Source organism: Cinclus cinclus, chromosome 11 (assembly GCF_963662255.1).
Source record: "Cinclus cinclus chromosome 11, bCinCin1.1, whole genome shotgun sequence".
NCBI lineage: Eukaryota > Metazoa > Chordata > Aves > Passeriformes > Cinclidae > Cinclus > Cinclus cinclus.
Genome location: NC_085056.1, coordinates 4701347 through 4719046, shown reverse-complemented (window position 1 = coordinate 4719046; position 17700 = coordinate 4701347). Strand labels below are relative to the sequence as shown.

General features: G+C 39.1%; 1 protein-coding gene across 1 annotated transcript; it reads left to right on the top strand.

The window, feature by feature from the left end:
• Positions 1 to 1026: 1026 nt before the first annotated feature.
• BCO1 (beta-carotene oxygenase 1) lies at positions 1027 to 13969 on the top strand. The gene is made up of 11 exons (XM_062500213.1): positions 1027 to 1105; positions 3706 to 3834; positions 5147 to 5276; positions 6514 to 6661; positions 7515 to 7662; positions 8613 to 8833; positions 9683 to 9940; positions 11089 to 11191; positions 11795 to 11889; positions 13510 to 13621; positions 13797 to 13969. Exons 1-11 carry the CDS (start codon positions 1042 to 1044, stop codon positions 13967 to 13969), a joined length of 1581 nt encoding a protein of 526 aa, XP_062356197.1. The 5' UTR covers positions 1027 to 1041.
• The last annotated feature ends 3731 nt before the right edge of the window (positions 13970 to 17700 follow it).

Below are 17700 nucleotides of genomic sequence, written 5' to 3'. Positions count from 1 at the left end.
ATGTGTCAGAAGAGTCTATAGCACAATTGTGTTTTGAATAAAATAACTGTTGCAGTTCTAAGAGATCAGTCAGTCTTAAGAGGTGATGTTAAACATTTTGGAAACAACGGTGATTCAGCTGAAAAAATCGGCTTTTAGGGTAACCCCATATGAAATTGCATAATATATAATTGTGCAAAGATTTTCTTTATCCTTCATGGTCAATGGAGCCTAAGATTTACTCAGCAATCACATGCTTTATATTGAAATAATTCTCTTTCCAAAGGATTTTAAAATTAACAACATTGAACTCAGTTAAGTACCTTATCTAGAAACAAAAGCATGAAGTTAAAAATCTGTCTTAGTTTTAATGAATCCTGCCATACTTTCATAGGTGGATTCGGGTCACATATGGGAGAATATGGCAGAGTGAAAAGATACTTAGTTCAGAGATGTGCCACTCAGTTGACTATGGAACAGCTTGTACGTAAAGAAATACCCCACATGATTATTCAGAGGTGATAATTTGTTAATTTACAGAACAGCCCAGTTTAAAGTCACAAAATGGAAAGAAAAGGATAATCCTATGCTCTGAAGTGGTTGTCACTCCCAAAGTGCCAAATCCAGAGCAACGAGCAGAGATTTTTTTTTACTTTTCCTCTCCTTACCAGCCAAAAGAGACAAGCATCCCTAGCAGTGTCTAACATTTACCTGGAAAGCTGCAGGTGACGTTTCAGCCACTCCAGCTGTCTCTTGGGTCTGCCTGCCTCTGCCAGGTTCATAAGGAGCAAAAGGCAGAGTTAACGTGCCTCTTACTACCCCTTCGAGCCAGTGAAAGAGTTAATTTTAATACGAATGTGCAAGAATTAGAGTGTATGTGCTAGGGATTAAAGATCAGCTATTATAAATAGTCAATCTATAAGCCACCGGCCAGCAGCTCGCGCCGCACTTTGACCTTATCTTTCTCTGTAACAGGAAAGAGCCGTTCTGAGCCCGGGCGGGGGAACAACGGCCCTGCAGGAGCGGCTGGGCAGAGCGCAGGCACCGGGGATTTCATCCGACATGGATGCGCTATACGGCAGGAATAAGGAAGAGCACCCAGAGCCCATAAAAGCTGAGGTGCGGGGTAAGTGAAAGAAAGTCCGCTGGAAAACGAGCCGCTATTTCGGTGTTTTCCGATCCGTAAAAACTGCGAGTCTTCTTCACCAGAGCAGCACTGAAAAGGGAAACTCAGAGAGAGGTACAAGGGAATTGTGTTTAAAGGACTGATCGCAGATAGTATCAGTGACCCTGCTGGGGCATTTTTCTCACTCCGTGAGGATTTCTGTGTACTTTTCGCAAGTCTGTTTGAGCAGGACTCAGTGAAGCTGGTGGTGAGGGAGAGACCGGGATTCCCTGGGACCCCGCGTCCCCCATGGCCCTGCTCACACTTTCGGTTTCCGCTCTCCGCAGCCTCCCCTGCCCTCCCGCGGCTCCTGGGGAGGGTCTCTCGAAGCGGGGCCCTCCACCAGCAGCGCTCCTAAGCAGCGAAGCACCAGTGCAGGATGCCACAGGGTAGCGTTAGAAAGAGGGTTTAGAAGATAATCCAGGAGAAACTGCAGAGTATCCTTAGGCGAGACAGTTAAAAGTCACTCTCTAGGGATGACATCCGACCAGCCTGTTATTTTTCCCGATTTCTTTCACTTTACAGACGACATTTTTTCCTCCAGCTACAGCAGAGGTTTGCTGCTGGGAACCTCTACTTAGTAAATCTTGGCTTTGTTGCTGTTCTGTTTGGTGGCTGAATTGGAAAAAGTTTTGTGTCAAATCAGACAAAGTGCTTTGTTTTAATGCCTTTGAATTATTTCATGCTTTTATGGTTTTATGCCTTTCATTTTTTTTTCTCAAGATAACAATTTGTCAAAACATCTGAAATTATTTGCAAACAAACAATATATCAGACCTGATCTGTATTAAGCAATAATTTATTTGAACAAAGCCCGCATATTTCAGAAGGCAAAGTTACACATACAAACAAATGTTCCTTCATTGCTGAAGAAAGTAAAAGAGAGCCATGACCCCGTGAAATATTTTTATGTTCCTGAGCTCTGCCAGTGTTTTGTAAATCTCCATCACACTTCTAACACCAGCTGCAATTTAACCCTACAGCCATGTGATTTTCTGAGATTCTGTTGTTACCATAGTTAATAAATGTCCAAATATTTGGGGATTTCAAATATGTATCACTAATGTGTCCTCACACATTAAAGAAAATAAGGTCCACATTTTTAAAGCTATATTAGCCCTTTTGGATGCTGATTTGGCATCCAGTGTGAAGTACAGAAGTGCTTAATTCCTGCTAATTATCTGAAAACCTCACTAGATGACCCTCTTCTTGTTTTTCATACTGAAATTGTATCAGAAATTACATGGAATTGCACCAGAAATTTCAGAAACTGAATTAAGTCCACAGTTCTTTAAATATATCTTTTCCCCTTTCTTATCTTTCCCAGCAAAATCATCATATAAAAATATACTATAGTTATTGCTTTGTTGTTTCTTGTGTTAGAAAGGGGAGTAAGGTTTAGTTTTCCAGGCTCTTCTACAAAATAACAACAACAATAATAATGATGGTGAAAGTTCATCCATTGTGTCAACAATTTTTTATGTACCTCATGTATTCCAGAACTGTAATCCTAATGGAGTTATGCACTAATGATAGTGCCCCATTTCTGGAATTGCTCTGAGCCAGGTTGGATGGGATTTTGAGCAACCTGGTCTAGTGGACCTGCCCATGGCAGAGGTTGGAACGAGTTAATTTTTAAGGTCCACAGGAGAACATTTCTAGGTGTTGTAAAGGGATTTTAACAAGAAAGTGTGCCAACATAATCATTGGGGTGTCTCAAACTAAATTATAAGTAGAAATATAAGTTCTGAAGAGCTTTTTATGCTATGGCAATACCCAGTGCAGGAATTGTGTGGAGAAGCAGTATGTGATCCTAAATGTACCCTCAGGAGACTTATGAACAAAGAAGCAAGCCAAGCTTTTTATTTAATATCTGACATGGCTTTGTTCATCTCTTTAAACCTATTGACATTCTTTAATTGTTATTATTCTGTGAGTCAAATTGTAGGTGATGCACTTCTGGCAGGGTTTTGATGAGGAACATTTATGATTCAAATCTCAACAGCACTTATACATTTTCAGTACAATATTCCTATACTTTATTTGTGTACAAAACACTACATTTTGACTAGTGTCAGAAAAGCACTTTTCAAATGACATTATATTATGCTGTGTAATCTAATGAGTGGAATTAATTTAGCCTGAAGTCTAAGATGATGTGCTGAAAGCCAGTGCAAGTCATATAACCTATAAAATATGTTTATCTCTGATAAGCTCTAGCTTTTTCTGGCACGAGTAGAAGGGTTTAAATGTATCACTGTAAAATATGAATGCAGGAAGGAAAGGTCCAATTTTATTTGCTTCCAGATAATTAACAAATTACATTCCAGCAATCTGATTTTCTTATAGTAATCTCCAGTAGCAATAGTAATGCAAAATGTCACTAGTGCCACATTTTTGAGTAGGGAAAAGTTTGGTTAACCCAAACACCAATATAATTATATGGTACTGCAAATCTCAACACACAATCTGTCTGACTACATGAAGCCTCTAGTAAAATTATGCTGAAACATTCTCCATGCCTAAATGAATGGATACTGATAACTCCTTTCTATTTATAGGGCAGTTGCCCACTTGGTTGCAAGGGATACTGCTGCGGAATGGCCCAGGCATGCACACGATAGGGGACAGCAAGTACAACCACTGGTTTGATGGCCTGGCTCTGCTGCACAGCTTTACTTTTAAAAATGGTAAGTGGTTGCACATTGGATTGAAAGGAGCTCAACAACACACGTTTTGGTGCCTTATGTTGCTAATTCTGTTCTGAGTTGGATTGGAGTGTTGTGAGCTTTGTCTGCAATGGCGTGTGAGGGGGGAGCTGCTGTGGGGGAATCTCTCCACACACCCCTCACACCTCACCCTTCACAGCTGGAGCACCTCTGCAGGGCTGTTTGCAGGGAGATGTTACACTGGCCTTTCTTCTGCAGTGCCCAAGTTCAGCGCTGCTGAACAGCAGCAGCCCCAGGACAGCACAAACCCAGCTCTGGGCAGGTCACTGCAGGGGCAAGAAAACCTTTGTTGTTTGGAATGGTTCAGCCACAAGCAGTGGCTGTAGTGCCCAGAGGCTGTTCTGCTCTGGATGAACAGCCAGTTTCAAGGAGGACCAGCTATCCCCTTTTGGCATTTGGCTGCAGCTGTAACAGCTGCCAGGAGAGAAATTGGGCCACTGTGCCACTTCACATGTCAAATCTTACTTAGGATATTTGACACCCTACAGTCCTTCCTCCTGCTTGTCATCCTTACAGAGGAAAACCGGGCAGCTATCTACCCCAAACAATTCCATTTTCTTTTTTCCTCAGTTGAAGCACTTTTCACCCATTCAGTTGTTACATAATGTGAGACAGGATGGTTTACACCTGGATTCTTGTGGTGAAAAATATGCATCTATTTAAAAAATGGGATTTACTCCTATTATCCTCAAATACTAGTGTTTACTTTTTAGTTCCCATTTCTGTGATTGGAAGCATTTAATGCCTATCTAAGATCTCTAGCATGTCCAGCTCTACATCCTTAACAAAATAACCTACGAAGAAATAATTGGTGTTTTTAACATTGCCAGTATATCTTACTTACCTAAAGCAAACAGAGCTCAGTTTGTTCAAGTATAGTGATTCATTAAACTGTTGATTCCTTCAAGCAATCTGTTACTCCCATAACTAAATTTTGCCAATACAGGAGATTTTTCACATCTCATATGGATGGTATAATTAATCATTTTTGCACACATTGTTTTATTTTATGGAAGTTTGTCCAAATCCCTCCTTTCCCTTCAAAAGTTCCCCAGTATCAGTAGTGGGAGTCAGAGAATCTTGACAAATTGTTACCAATCTCAGCAACTATAAAACCTTTAAAACAGGGAGTTGGGGACATTGTTGGTTTCATTCCAAACTATTGCTGGCTAAAGGATAGCTTCTTGAGGAACTTTGGCTCTTTGGAAATCTGTGCTAATTTTTTGAAGGACTAAGTATAAAATGTGATTGAAACCTGTTTGTTCTTCCTAAGGTGAAGTTTACTACAGAAGTAAATATCTCCGAAGTGACACGTACAACTGCAACATAGAAGCAAACAGAATTGTGGTGTCTGAGTTTGGGACTATGGCTTATCCAGATCCATGCAAAAACATATTTGCCAAGTAAGCAATGCTTTTCCCAACAAGATTCTTCTATCTACCTCTCTTTTCAGTTTTTCTGTTTACCCTTGACACATATGTACAAATACAGCAGTTGATCTGTAAATTTACAATTGCTAAATATTGAAAAGGCCAAGAGATACGTCCTGCCTATGGGTTAGTCTAAAGCAAATATTTAAAATTCATTTTCTCACCAATATTTGCTGCTTTATTTAGTAACACAAGTACATGATATAAAAAACATTTTCTTTCTCCAGTGTTGGTGAAACATCTTGATATTCTGTAAGGGGAGAAGCAACAATAAAGAAAAATATTTAAAAATGGGGAAGGTATTAATACAAAGTCTATTCAACAAAAAAAGGAGAAGCATCAATAACTACCAAAAAATCAGAAAAACTTCTTGATTAAAGATGATTTAACAGAAAGGTGAGGTGTAGGCCATCGTGTTATCCTTGGTCTTGTAAAATTGCCTGTAGGGATTCACTAACAAGTCCAAATAGGTCACTCTTCTCTCCTTGTCACTGAACTACCTCCAGTGACCTTGAACCTGATATTTGGTAAGGACACATACACAGACAGTTATTTCAAAAGAGCTGATATGTTGTAAGTTGCTCCCCTGAGATGAAATTTTGTTCCCTCTTCCAATAGCAATAGAGTAACTCTGGCATTTTAAGTTCAAAAAAAGGGGATATGGCAACTTTTTCTTGGCTTCTAGTGACTATGATGAAATCATACACTGGAAAAGAAAACTGTCAAGCCTGTGCGAAGTTCAATCTCCTTTGAAATCATAATTGTGATACGGAATAACAATGGGAACAAAAATATTCCATTGGGGAGTTCATGAATCCATCTATTTTATGAAGGCATACACTGAAACAACCTAACACCTTTTAGGTAGCAACTGGTAGACCAAATTTTCCCAAGATAGGCACAGGAGAGTGTGTAATTAACCCATCCTGATAAACCAGTGCACGTCCTAGAGCTGACAGCAGGAATGGGCCTGGATGCCCATTTGTGTGTGGAAAAACTGTTACTTGCATGTCCTTAACCCTCACCCAGGCTAAGGGCATTGGAGCTGTTCATCTCCTCTGCTTTCCCACCCTTCCCAGGGAGCTGCCAGGAGAGGGAACAGCAGGGAGAGGCGGCCCCAGGTCTGTGGCCCTGCAGGGTCACCTGTGCTCCATGTGGGGGAAAAGCAGCTCTGGCTTCCGTGGCTCTAACGAAATTTCCCTCTGAACAGGGCATTCTCCTATTTGTCTCACACCATTCCTGAGTTCACGGACAACTGTCTGATCAACATTATGAAAGCTGGGGATGAGTTTTATGCTACTGGTGAGACTAACTTCATCAGGAAAATTAATCCACAGACTCTGGAGACATTGGAGAAGGTACAAACAACCATCTGTCATTCTGGTTCCCTGTCTGCTGATGAATAAATTTCAGGCTGACTCATAAGGATCCTTCAACATGTTCAGGACACAAAATACTTTTCTTCTACTGTTGCCTTACTTTTGAAATCGTGGTAAACTGAAATAGTGAAGATACCAAAAGATAAAAGATGCCTTTTAAGAACTCCTGAGTTCTAATTTAAATCCTGTTTAGTTCTGAAGCAATTTCACTTGTACATAATCTAGGGAGGGTTGCAGGAATAATAGCACAGTTACATGATTATTTTGGGTGATTGCCATTATTATGTATCTGTAGTTATAAAATTATTTACATAATTAAAAAATCAGTAGGTCAGTTATATGACTACTTTTCAAGGACCTTATGTAAGATATTATTTAATTATTAAAATGACAACTTGAGATATTGAAATATATGTAATCTTTTCTTTCTAGCCCACACTACAGTTTGAGTACAATTACCAAACTTTAGATAAAATAGAAATCCTTTTGCTCCAGATGATTGCCAGACAGTCCTGTTAAATAAAGTGCTTTCAGGGTGAAATGGGCATCTGCAGAACAACTTGCATAGCTAATCCTCCCTGATATTACATGGCTTCAATGGGGAAGTGGCTGTAATTCAGATTCTGCAACTTGTTTTAGCCTTGAATAAGGAAATAATTTGAATACCTACACAAGTAATTTGTTTTAATTATTTAAATTTTGAAGCCATTTGTAAATGGGATGCCAATATAAGGCTGCCAGGGCTAAAAATCTGGTGATTTTGTGGTGTTAGCTGAGATCCATTTTCATTCTCTTACACATCTCTCAAATCTCTTATTGTTTTACTTTCCAGGTTGACTACAACAAATATGTAGCTGTAAATTTGGCAACTTCTCATCCACACTATGACAGCACTGGAAATGTTCTCAACATGGGCACTTCAATAGTTGATAAAGGGAAGACAAAATACCTTCTATTTAGGATTCCTTCCTCTGTACCAGGTAAGATATATCTGTTATTGGTATTTTCTAGAAACTTGTTAGCAATTTCTTTTCTTCAAAGGGCAAGGGTGGTGATGCAGCTGTTCTTGTAACCAATGGGGTTCATTTTCTTAATTTCAGCTTATTGTGAACTTCATATTAACTGCTTAGCCTGTTTGGGCATGTGTTGTTACAAAGGCTCTTCTTGACTACTGTGTACAGGGTGTTTCAGTAGGAAGAACCTTACTTTTAGATGAAGATTCTAAAACAATTTTGTCTATAGGCCAGTGCATATAATTTGAAGTTGTAAATTTTAATTTCTTTGCAAATGAAAATTCTCTTCAAATGCTGATACTATGATTATAGGCAAGTATGATACCAAATAAAACCTAATGTAGAGTTAATTCCTCTCTAACCTGGCCAATACTGGCCCTTGCTGAAGTGCTATCCATTTTTCACAGAGAAAATCCATTGCTCTTTTCCCTTCAGGATCTTTTTTTGGTGTTTGCTGTTGAAAATCAGCTGCTATTATGTTGACTGTCCCTCCTTGAACAATCAAGAGGCTTTCCACAGCTGAAAGACCAGTTTGAAATTTCAAGCTGGGGCTCAAATTTGGAAACATCTTAGTAGTTAAAAAAAACAGGGGCATTTGAACCCCTTTTTAATGCTTCTGATTTAATGAAACATATTTCTCTTCCATGCTGGAACTTCTGAAGACAGCAGTCAGTGGAGTCAAATCCAAAGACAAGAGGGCTGTGCCTGAATGGATCCAGCAGAGTAATTTCACTGTGCTGCTTCCTGCATGCAAAGTTCTATGTCAATTATACAGGAGTAAACAAACACTTTCTTAACAGGAAAATGCAAATAAAACTGAGAGGAACCAGTTCTTCCCTGCCTGGTTTGCTACCAAGCACAGGTTTGGAATGGTATTTATTAGAAATATAATTTTAATTTTTATCATTCCTCTTCAGAACAAGAAAAGAAGAAGTCTTGTTTCAAGCACCTGGAAGTGGTTTGCTCCATCCCTTCCCGCTCTCTGCTCCACCCCAGCTACTACCACAGCTTTGGAATCACAGAGAATTACATTATCTTCATAGAGCAGCCCTTCAGACTGGATATTGTCAAAATGGCAACTGCTTACATCCGTGGTGTGAGCTGGGCTTCCTGCCTTGCCTATAATAAGGATGATAAGGTACTTTTCCTACTGCTGAGCAATGGAGTCAGGCAGGCCCGTGACCTCTTCCACACTGTTCTGTTTTTCATCTGGTTCATTCATTTCAGTAGTCACTTTTTATTTTTTTTCAAACCTTGACTTTTACTTTGCACAGTTTGTTTAGAGGCTGTATGTTCTGGAATACTGTGTCCTGTATCCAGACATTTCTCAAATAAATGTCTGATGCTGAAGCTTTTGAGAGAGAGAATAGTTTGACATTGCTAGAGATAGTGTGTGCTAGCAGAGAAATTCCAATCTGCCCTAGCATCTGAGACAGATCCAGTTGCTCCTGGTCCAAACAAAATTCTGTCTGTGGTGGGTGAGATCTGCTCCAGGTGCAGGTGCATGTGCTGGAGAGCCCAGCTGGAAAAGCCTGCACTGAACAAAAGAAGAGTCTTTCACTGTGGAAGCTGAGGGGAAAACTGTTCTCTGAGGATCTTATTTCCATGTGCTCTGGACATCAACGCATGGGACTTGCTGAGGTACAGGGTACCAGCACCACAGAAACTCTTGACCAAGGTAGATTTATTTAGCTTAAAAAGAGAGCAGGGTATTTTCCAGGTTTTTCTGGAAAACTTCAATCCTCAGCCTAGCCCAAATAGTAATTTGCAAAAGTAAAATGAGCTTAAAGCTGTTCCGCACTCATTTTACTTCTGTGTTTTCTTCAGGTTGGAGCTCCTTGTCTCCTAGAGCAAACCCTGAGTTCTTAATATCCTTCAGTACAAATACACAGTGACTAGAATGCTGATGGTTACCATTAGAAAACAGTTTTCTAAATAACTATTTGCTGGTTCTGAATGGTTTCAAATAATGTTTTCTCTCTTTCAGACTTGGTTTCACTTTATAGACAGGAAGACTAAAAAAGAAGTGTCCACCAAGTTTTACACGGATGCTATGGTGTATTTTCACCATATAAATGCTTATGAAGAGGATGGCCACATTGTTTTTGATATTATTGCCTATACAGACAATAGCTTATATGACATGTTTTATTTAAAAAACCTGGGCAAAGACTTTGAAGACAACGTCAAACTTACCTCCATACCAGCCTGCAAAAGATTTGTGGTTCCTCTGCAGTGTGACAAGGTAGAAAGAAAATTACTTTTGCTATTCTTTGTTTGGTAATTTAAAATACATCAATGTGAATACCGAGTGTATTATTAGTTGCCAACCCTTATGTGCAAACTTCTGATTCTGTGATATCCAAAGTTTGCAGGAGATTTGGGTTTTGTATGTCCTGTGAGAAATGGCAGTGGGCAGCTGGGCATGGTTATGTGGATCTTGGTTCTGACACCATCCACTCTGGAGAACAGGGCTGTAAGAACATGTCATTTTCTTCCCAATGAGTTTATTTGTTAAATGCCATCAAATAGAAGCAGATATACCCACTTGGCTGTTAACTGCAAGGGTATGCATGAGGTTTTGCACAATCTGTTTCTTACATTTCATTGGAAGCCCACATACAATACATGCATGCTCCCAGCTGGTGCAATGGTTCAATTAAAACTAGAAGATTTCATTTAAGTGTGATATATAGCAGGAATAGAAAAGATTTTATCTTTCAGTTTAATTTAAAGCATGACTTTACATCATTGTTTGCAGGGAAGATTTTATGCTGCCCAGCAACTTGGGCAAGTTTCTGCCTGATACTTTTGGAATGGATATTACTTTTTCTTTCTACATCCTAGAACCTTGCTACTCTGTTCTTGTCTCAGAAACAGCTCTGCAGCAATGACAAAGATGTGTTGGATCACACCAGCTGTTCTGCAACCTTAGGAATTCAGCAGTAGGACATTATAGATTATATCACACCTATTTGTCAAATTTTCACTGAAAGTCACCAAGGTTAGGTTTTTTAACTTGATTTTGAGCAGATGCAAAACCCTAACCTTGGTGACTTTCAGTGAAAATTTTACACCTTGTTCTTTGAAACCCATCTTCATTCATTAAATTCTCAAATGTATGGTACTTCTGGACCATAGCCATGTGTACCTAAACATTCCTAAGGACTCAGTGTGATTCAAAATAATGATTCTATGTTATATTAAAATACTCTGAGTGCAACAAGATTTCTAATGGAAACCTCAGAATCTAAAATGCCATAAAAAGGATCTTCTTGAAGCTTATTTGTGTAATCCCCAAATTGTTAATAGTAATATCAGACCCAATGAAAAATCTAACTTAGAAGCGTATTTTTAGAGATCCATGACTTTTCCATCATTTGTCTCTTTCAGGATGCTGTAGTGGATTCTAATTTAGTCACACTTCCCTCTACTGCAACTGCTGTAAAGGAGAAAGATGGAAACATCTATTGCCAACCTGAAATATTATGTGAAGGTGAGACACAGCCTTTAAATATCTGATACTACATCAGTTTTGTGTTAATACAGGATTCCAAGTCTGATCTCACAGCTATTAATATGGCTTGAAAATCTACTTGTTAAAAGGGTAATTTTAGTTAAATAAGTCTGTTATAAGTAGTATTTCAAGTTTAGCTGCATTTTATAGAGATTGCCTTTGAAAGAGGATTTTTAAGCTTTTATCAGGGGATAACAGGAATATGTAAATACATAATTGCCTAAGGTGAAAGGCATTTCTTAGAACAGTAGCCTCCAATTCTATCCCAGTTGTTCATGTCATATATTTGTAAAGAAAGGAAAAAAAACCTAAACCAGGAAAACCCTCATAAATTCCAGTCTAATTAATCCCTAAGAATGAAAAATTGTTGCCTTTGGAACTAACAGCCCTGGCTTACTTATGTTTATACCCATCTTCAGATTCTTAGAAATTCAGACATTCAAAGTCTATACAACACCTTTGTTAAGTAGTTTCATGGTTTTTTACAGAGCAAAACTTCCTGAAGGTTGGTGTGTCTATATAGATGTACTTTTGAGGTTTTCTCTTGCCTTGTTCCTAAGTCTTGAACTTTATTTTACACAGGGATAGAGCTGCCTCGCATCAACTATGGCTATAATGGCAAAAAATACAAATATGTCTTTGCAACAGAAGTCCAGTGGAGTCCAGTTCCTACAAAGGTATAATTAACATTTATAAAGTCAGTGTTTTCCCATTGCTGGGTCATTCACATGCAAAGAAACATGAAATGCCTAAATTCTCCTGAGGATAAGTTCATGTTGTACCATTTTCCTCATAAAGTATTTATGAACTCAGGCTTCTTACTCTGGCTTTATATTCCATGAAAGCCTCTTGAATAGTTACTGAGACTCTCACTTTTCTGCTAAATTGGGCTGAACTTTCTGTGCCAGGAACTACATAGGAGAGAGAAGGAAAAAGAAGTATTATACACATGTATATATTTAATATTTTTCCCTTTAGGAACCCTACCAGAAAAATTAGATATTGCAAAACTACCTAATAAATTTTAAATATAAAAACAATATCTAATTTTGAGGAAGCTTTCTGTTTTGCTGGCTAGTTCTCTATTAGAGGTAGCAAATGCTTTGTTTACATCCTTGCATGATGCAAGGAGACAGCCTGGAGTACAAATAGATTAAAAGGAAAAGTATTTAGATTTAGATGTACCAGTATTACACGGACAAACTCACTCTTTACAATTCTTGTTCTGTGACTCCAAGGCAGCACAAATTGCAGTCACTGTTGGTTCTTGTGTATAATTATCACAACTGATTACAAAATAAAGCTGGATTACTGCATGATGCAAGAAAATTTATTGCAGCACCTCTGACAATAACTCAAACAAACCTGCAAGTTCAGGATTTACAGTGTAGATGATCTCTGCTTGACTCAAATATAATAAAAATGCTGGTAGGAGGATCTTTTTTTCACATCAGTTGCAGTTTAATGAATGCAAGCACAACACCCTAATCCTTAGGTAAAGTCTGTCAGTGAAAGTGCTGTCATCTTGGCTAGAAGAGAGAATTCTTTCTAATTGTTCCTCCAGTAATTTGAATAGTTTCACTTCTGTGTAGACGTAATTTTTGGCTAAAGATCAAAATGAAAAAGAATAGAGCTGCATCTCTATGGGTAGAGAAAAAGCCTTAATGGAATTGAACTGAAAATGCCAGGCATCCCCTCTGGCCACTGGTTTCGTCACTCAGTGGGATGAAAATCCACACTCTGTTCCTTCAGTAAATAGCAGTATCTGGCTCAATGTTTTTATCTTTACACCTCACTAAGAACAGCCTTCCTTCTGGCATATGCACCCTACTGCACAATACAGGAACTTGAGGAATATGGAGGTAGCAATAAAAGGAAAATAACTCACAGGATTAGAAAATGGCAAGTTTAAATCTTGTTTCCTGCTTTACTACAGAATCTCAGTGAGTGGGAACAAGTCATTTAAATATTCTGTGTCTTGGACTCTCTGCAGTGAGGGGCATTACTTACAGTGAAGGGTCTCTTGTGACCTGTCAGCATTTGTGAACTCTTAAATGCCCGTAAATGAAAGGTGCAATTGTATCTAATGAAATAAAATTAAAAGAGCATTGTGTGATTACGCAGCCATAAAATGTGACTCCAAAACTGAACGTTTTCCAGGTGTTTTTCCTTGTGATGATACCTGCCTTAACTCTTAGCACTGGTCCCCCCTGCCAGCAGTCTGTTCATGTTGTACCTTTGGAAAAAGCCACTGTCAGGGTCACTGACATTTTTCTCTTTTTGTCACAACCATTTAGATTGCAAAATTTAACACCCAGACAAAGGAAATGCTCCACTGGGGACAGGACGATTGCTGGCCATCTGAGCCTATTTTTGTTCCCAGCCCTGATGCAAAAGAAGAGGATGATGGTAAAATAATGACAATGTTCTGAAAGCTGGGGTTACATGAGTTTCGTATTAAATCTTACAAGTTTCAGTATTCTTAGTCAAGAAAGTTGGGTTGTTATTTCCACTTTGAGATGAGGTTATCTGTTCTGCTTAGTGAAATTTCTTGTGTTTCTAATTCTTCATTTGTATGTCACAGGTGTTGTTCTGACCTGTGTTGTGAAGAGTGATCCAAAGGATCCACCCTTCCTACTTGTCTTGGATGCTAAAACATTCACAGAGCTGGGTCGAGCCATAGTGAATGTGGAAATGCATATGGACCTGCATGGAATGTTTATACCACAGCAAGATGTGAAACCTAGGACTGAGTAAAATCTCTTTGTTGTATTGTACAGACTGACATAACCTTCTACTGAATGTGGGACAATATCCTTCAGGAACAGCTTCTCTTATGACAAGAAATGACTAATTATACCCTCCTCAATATCTTCATATAATCTCTAAGAAGAGAAAGAAATTACATTATTACAAATTGTTGTGTGCACAACTAGTATATCACTGTTCCAAAAGAAGAACCATCAATATGAAGTGTTAATGTTGAATACTGCTTGAGGGGCAAAGAACAGGAGACAAAGGTAACAAGAAATTGTTTATTTGAGTAGAACAAAGCTTTCTGAGCAAATGAAGTACTTTATTCATAGGGTGACACATGGCATGAGTCACATATGTCTGCAGGTCATGTAACTTCCATGGGCTGTTGCAAGACTGCAGCTGACAATGAAAGTTGTCTCCTGCCAGAAAACCTCATGTTAAACTATCTACCATGATACCAATAATTCATGTCAATGTATTCTCTTGGTGCTTGATTTCTTAAAGTCTACCATAACCAAAGTATTATGCTGAGGTGCTACATTTTTCTTACCCAGAATCCACCCTCCCAGCTTTTCTAATAATTTAATGGTGTATTTTTCACTTTTATGTTGACAAAACCAAGTAACTTTAGTGAAATTGAGTACATGGTTATATGTAGCATTCAATTATATTTTAGTGACGTTCAATCTTAAGCAGTTTGTATTTAAATCAGTTTTCCTTGGGCAGAATATCTGCCATGGCATTTCATGTAATTAGATGATTACATTCAAATGTTTACATCTTCCATAAAATGGAAATAAACACTTCAGTAAGGCGTGTCTGCAGAAATAGACACTTTGGGTGTTTTCAAGACACATTACCATTAGTATTTAATAGAACTTTATCTTCTAAGGAAGAAATTTAATTCCATTTCTGTAAATAATATGGAACCAGTACTGGAAGAGAAGACTTGACTTGTGATATTGGCAAAAGACATCAGCTCTGGGGTTGTTTCTTTTCATATGAAAAGGTTTGGATTTAACAAATGTCCACAAATACATTTCTAGAATTACAAGGTGGCAATGAATCAAAAGTCAAACCATTGTTACAGACTTCCTTCTAAGAGTTTGTCTCCGGAATTTCTTCTGTAGTACTCACAGGGTTGGTTTTGGGATGATCATGGGTTTGGATACAGGAGTTGACTTCTGAGGAGATAATTTTTACTGGTAGAGATGACAGGATAGGTGATACAGTCATCATAAAAACAACTGTAGTCTAAGAAAGCGAACGTGTTATTTACATTCATGTGGAAATAATGCAGAAACCAAGTGATTAGAACTTGTCTTGAGTATTTCTTAAATGAGATCTGCCATATTCCCTTGGTCAGCACACAGGATTTGATTAGCATTAAGTTTGTAGTTAACCTGAGGAGAAAAACAGTGATGTGAATCTGCATTTGCTAATCCCAGTATCCTCCTGCAGCAGAGACAATAGGAATAAAACCATACAGCTAATCACAAATTTGTTCAAGAATGTTTTTAGTGGTTGCAATACCTATCTGATGAAACATTTACCCTGAATATGGTAACACACTATCATTTCCAGGCTGACAGAAGCAAGGGGAAATGCAGATATGCTTTGCCAAGTGGCTGCAAGGCTCGTAGGGTTTTTTTGATGTGGTAACATGGCATGTGGTAATGAGTGTCATTTGGTTTGCTTCTGACACCCTTCACTGTGAATGAAATCTCAAGGACTAGAAAGGTTGGATTCTTCTTTTGCACCAATTTAAGTCATAAATTAGCACAACAAAATTAATGGAATTATTATAATAATGGCTTAACACAAATCTAGATGTAGTGACTGCAAATAAAAAATAGTAAAGATAGGTATCTCCATTAAAAGAAAAATACATAGTTGAGCGAGAGAATCAGGCCACGGGTATGCATACATATAATTAATTACCTCAGAGATGCTACAAATGGACCTTGATAGAGTGGTTTGTTGTTTTGGTTTGGGGTTTTTTTGTTAATGCATTCATTAAATGGAACAAATAACAAGGTAGAACAATGAATTTGTTCTCTGGAACTGGACATTATCTGTTACACCTTGTCCCATTGCCCCGCATAGGCAGCAGCAGGAAGCAGAAGCAGTGTTTACAAGGACACCTTAAAAAACCAGAAATGCAACCATGTTTTCCTCTGTAACAATCTGTGCAGGTGGAAGGGAAACACCAGTGTCTTTCAAATAACCAGGCCACTCAATGACAGCTTTTGCAATAATTTAAACCACTGCTCCCTTGGGTCTGCAATTACCTGGGTGTTAATGACAAGCAAAACACATCTTTCCCCTGCAGCCAAGGAGCAGTGTGCTCTCTGCCTTTATTACCCTCAAAGAGAGCTGAGCATGTGTCCTCTGGATCCTCAAGCTACCCATGACATCCTGGATAATTACACCCAAGCAAGAAAAAAGTGGCCTTCTAATATTTGTAAATGGGTATGTATGACAACAAGTGTTGCAGAGCCACTGGTGTTTCATGCACATTGCTGTGGGTTTAGGCCTTCTGTCCTCTGCTTCTAAAACTCTTGCTCAGAGCTGCACAACAAACCTGCCCCTCCCTGTGACCCCTCTCCAGTCTGGGAGCACTTCAGCTGTAAAGCCTGGCTCCACCAGGGCTGAGCACACCCTGGGTGCAGGGTTTGGACTGCTGGGTGATGTGTGAGGATGTCCCAGCTGCAGTCTCCATCTGCAGAACAAACCAGCATTGTGTCCAGCTTGGAAAGAACAAGGCTGCCTTTGTGAAGGCATTCATTTCTCTTTCCTATGGGGTCGCTTCCAGATACCCTAATTCATTTTCCAAGTGGCAAAACAATTTGGAGAGACCACCAAACTGAATGAATGACAGATTTTTGTTACATTCCACCAAAATACAAGTAATAAAAGTAATAAAAGCATGTGACCCACCACAGCTTTATTAGATCAGACCCTCTGAAAACGTTATTTTTCCAGAGAAGGGATGGGCAGCATGACATCCATTTGGGTGTTCCTGAGGCTGGGAGATCCCAGTGCTGCTGTGCCTGTCAGCACAGGGAGCACAGTGAGCTGCTGTGCTGGTCCCTCTCAGCAGCACCAGCTGGGTGTCTGTTTTAGAGCACATCACAGTTTGCAAAACACTTTCACTCAGTGCAAATAGTTTCACTGCTTTAATGTCAGATGCTGTTAAGAAAGCAGATGGAATCAAGTAATCTCTTAATATGCAATTAAGCACGATAATAAATGGTCTAAAATTTACCATGTGAACTGTCCTAAAGATCTTTTTTGCTGGAAAAGGTCACATTTCCAGTGGGCAGCAGTGGAAAGGGGCACTGCCACAATGAGTCTCTCTGTATTTAATTCTCATTCTCTTACATTTCCTTGTGCCTGCACCTGTAACATTCACCTCCAGCTCATGCAAGGGAACAAATAAATTAATAAAAGGCCAGATTTATAGGATCACAGAATCAATTAGATTGGAAAAGACCTCTGTGATCATCGAGTCCAACCTATGACCAAACACCAGCGTGTCACCCAGACCACCGCACCGAGTGCCACTTCCAGGCTTTTCCTTAAACATCTCCACGGATGGTGATTTCACCACCTCACTGAGCAGCCCGTTCCGACGTCACATCACCCTTTTTGGGAAGAAATTTCTCCTAATGTCCAACCTAAACCTCCCTTGGCGCAGCTTAGGGCTATTTCCTCTTGTCCCGTGGCTC

What these genes read in the sequence shown, in the direction of transcription:
- BCO1 (XM_062500213.1), top strand. Translation starts at nt 1,042, where the DNA reads ATGGATGCGCTATACGGCAGGAATAAGGAAGAGCACCCAGAGCCCATA. An exon ending in GATTCCTTCCTCTGTACCAG is followed by an intron (nt 7,663 to 8,612) that starts GTAAGATATATC and finishes ATTCCTCTTCAG; the next exon opens with AACAAGAAAAGAAGAAGTCT. An exon ending in GGAGTCCAGTTCCTACAAAG is followed by an intron (nt 11,890 to 13,509) that starts GTATAATTAACA and finishes ACAACCATTTAG; the next exon opens with ATTGCAAAATTTAACACCCA.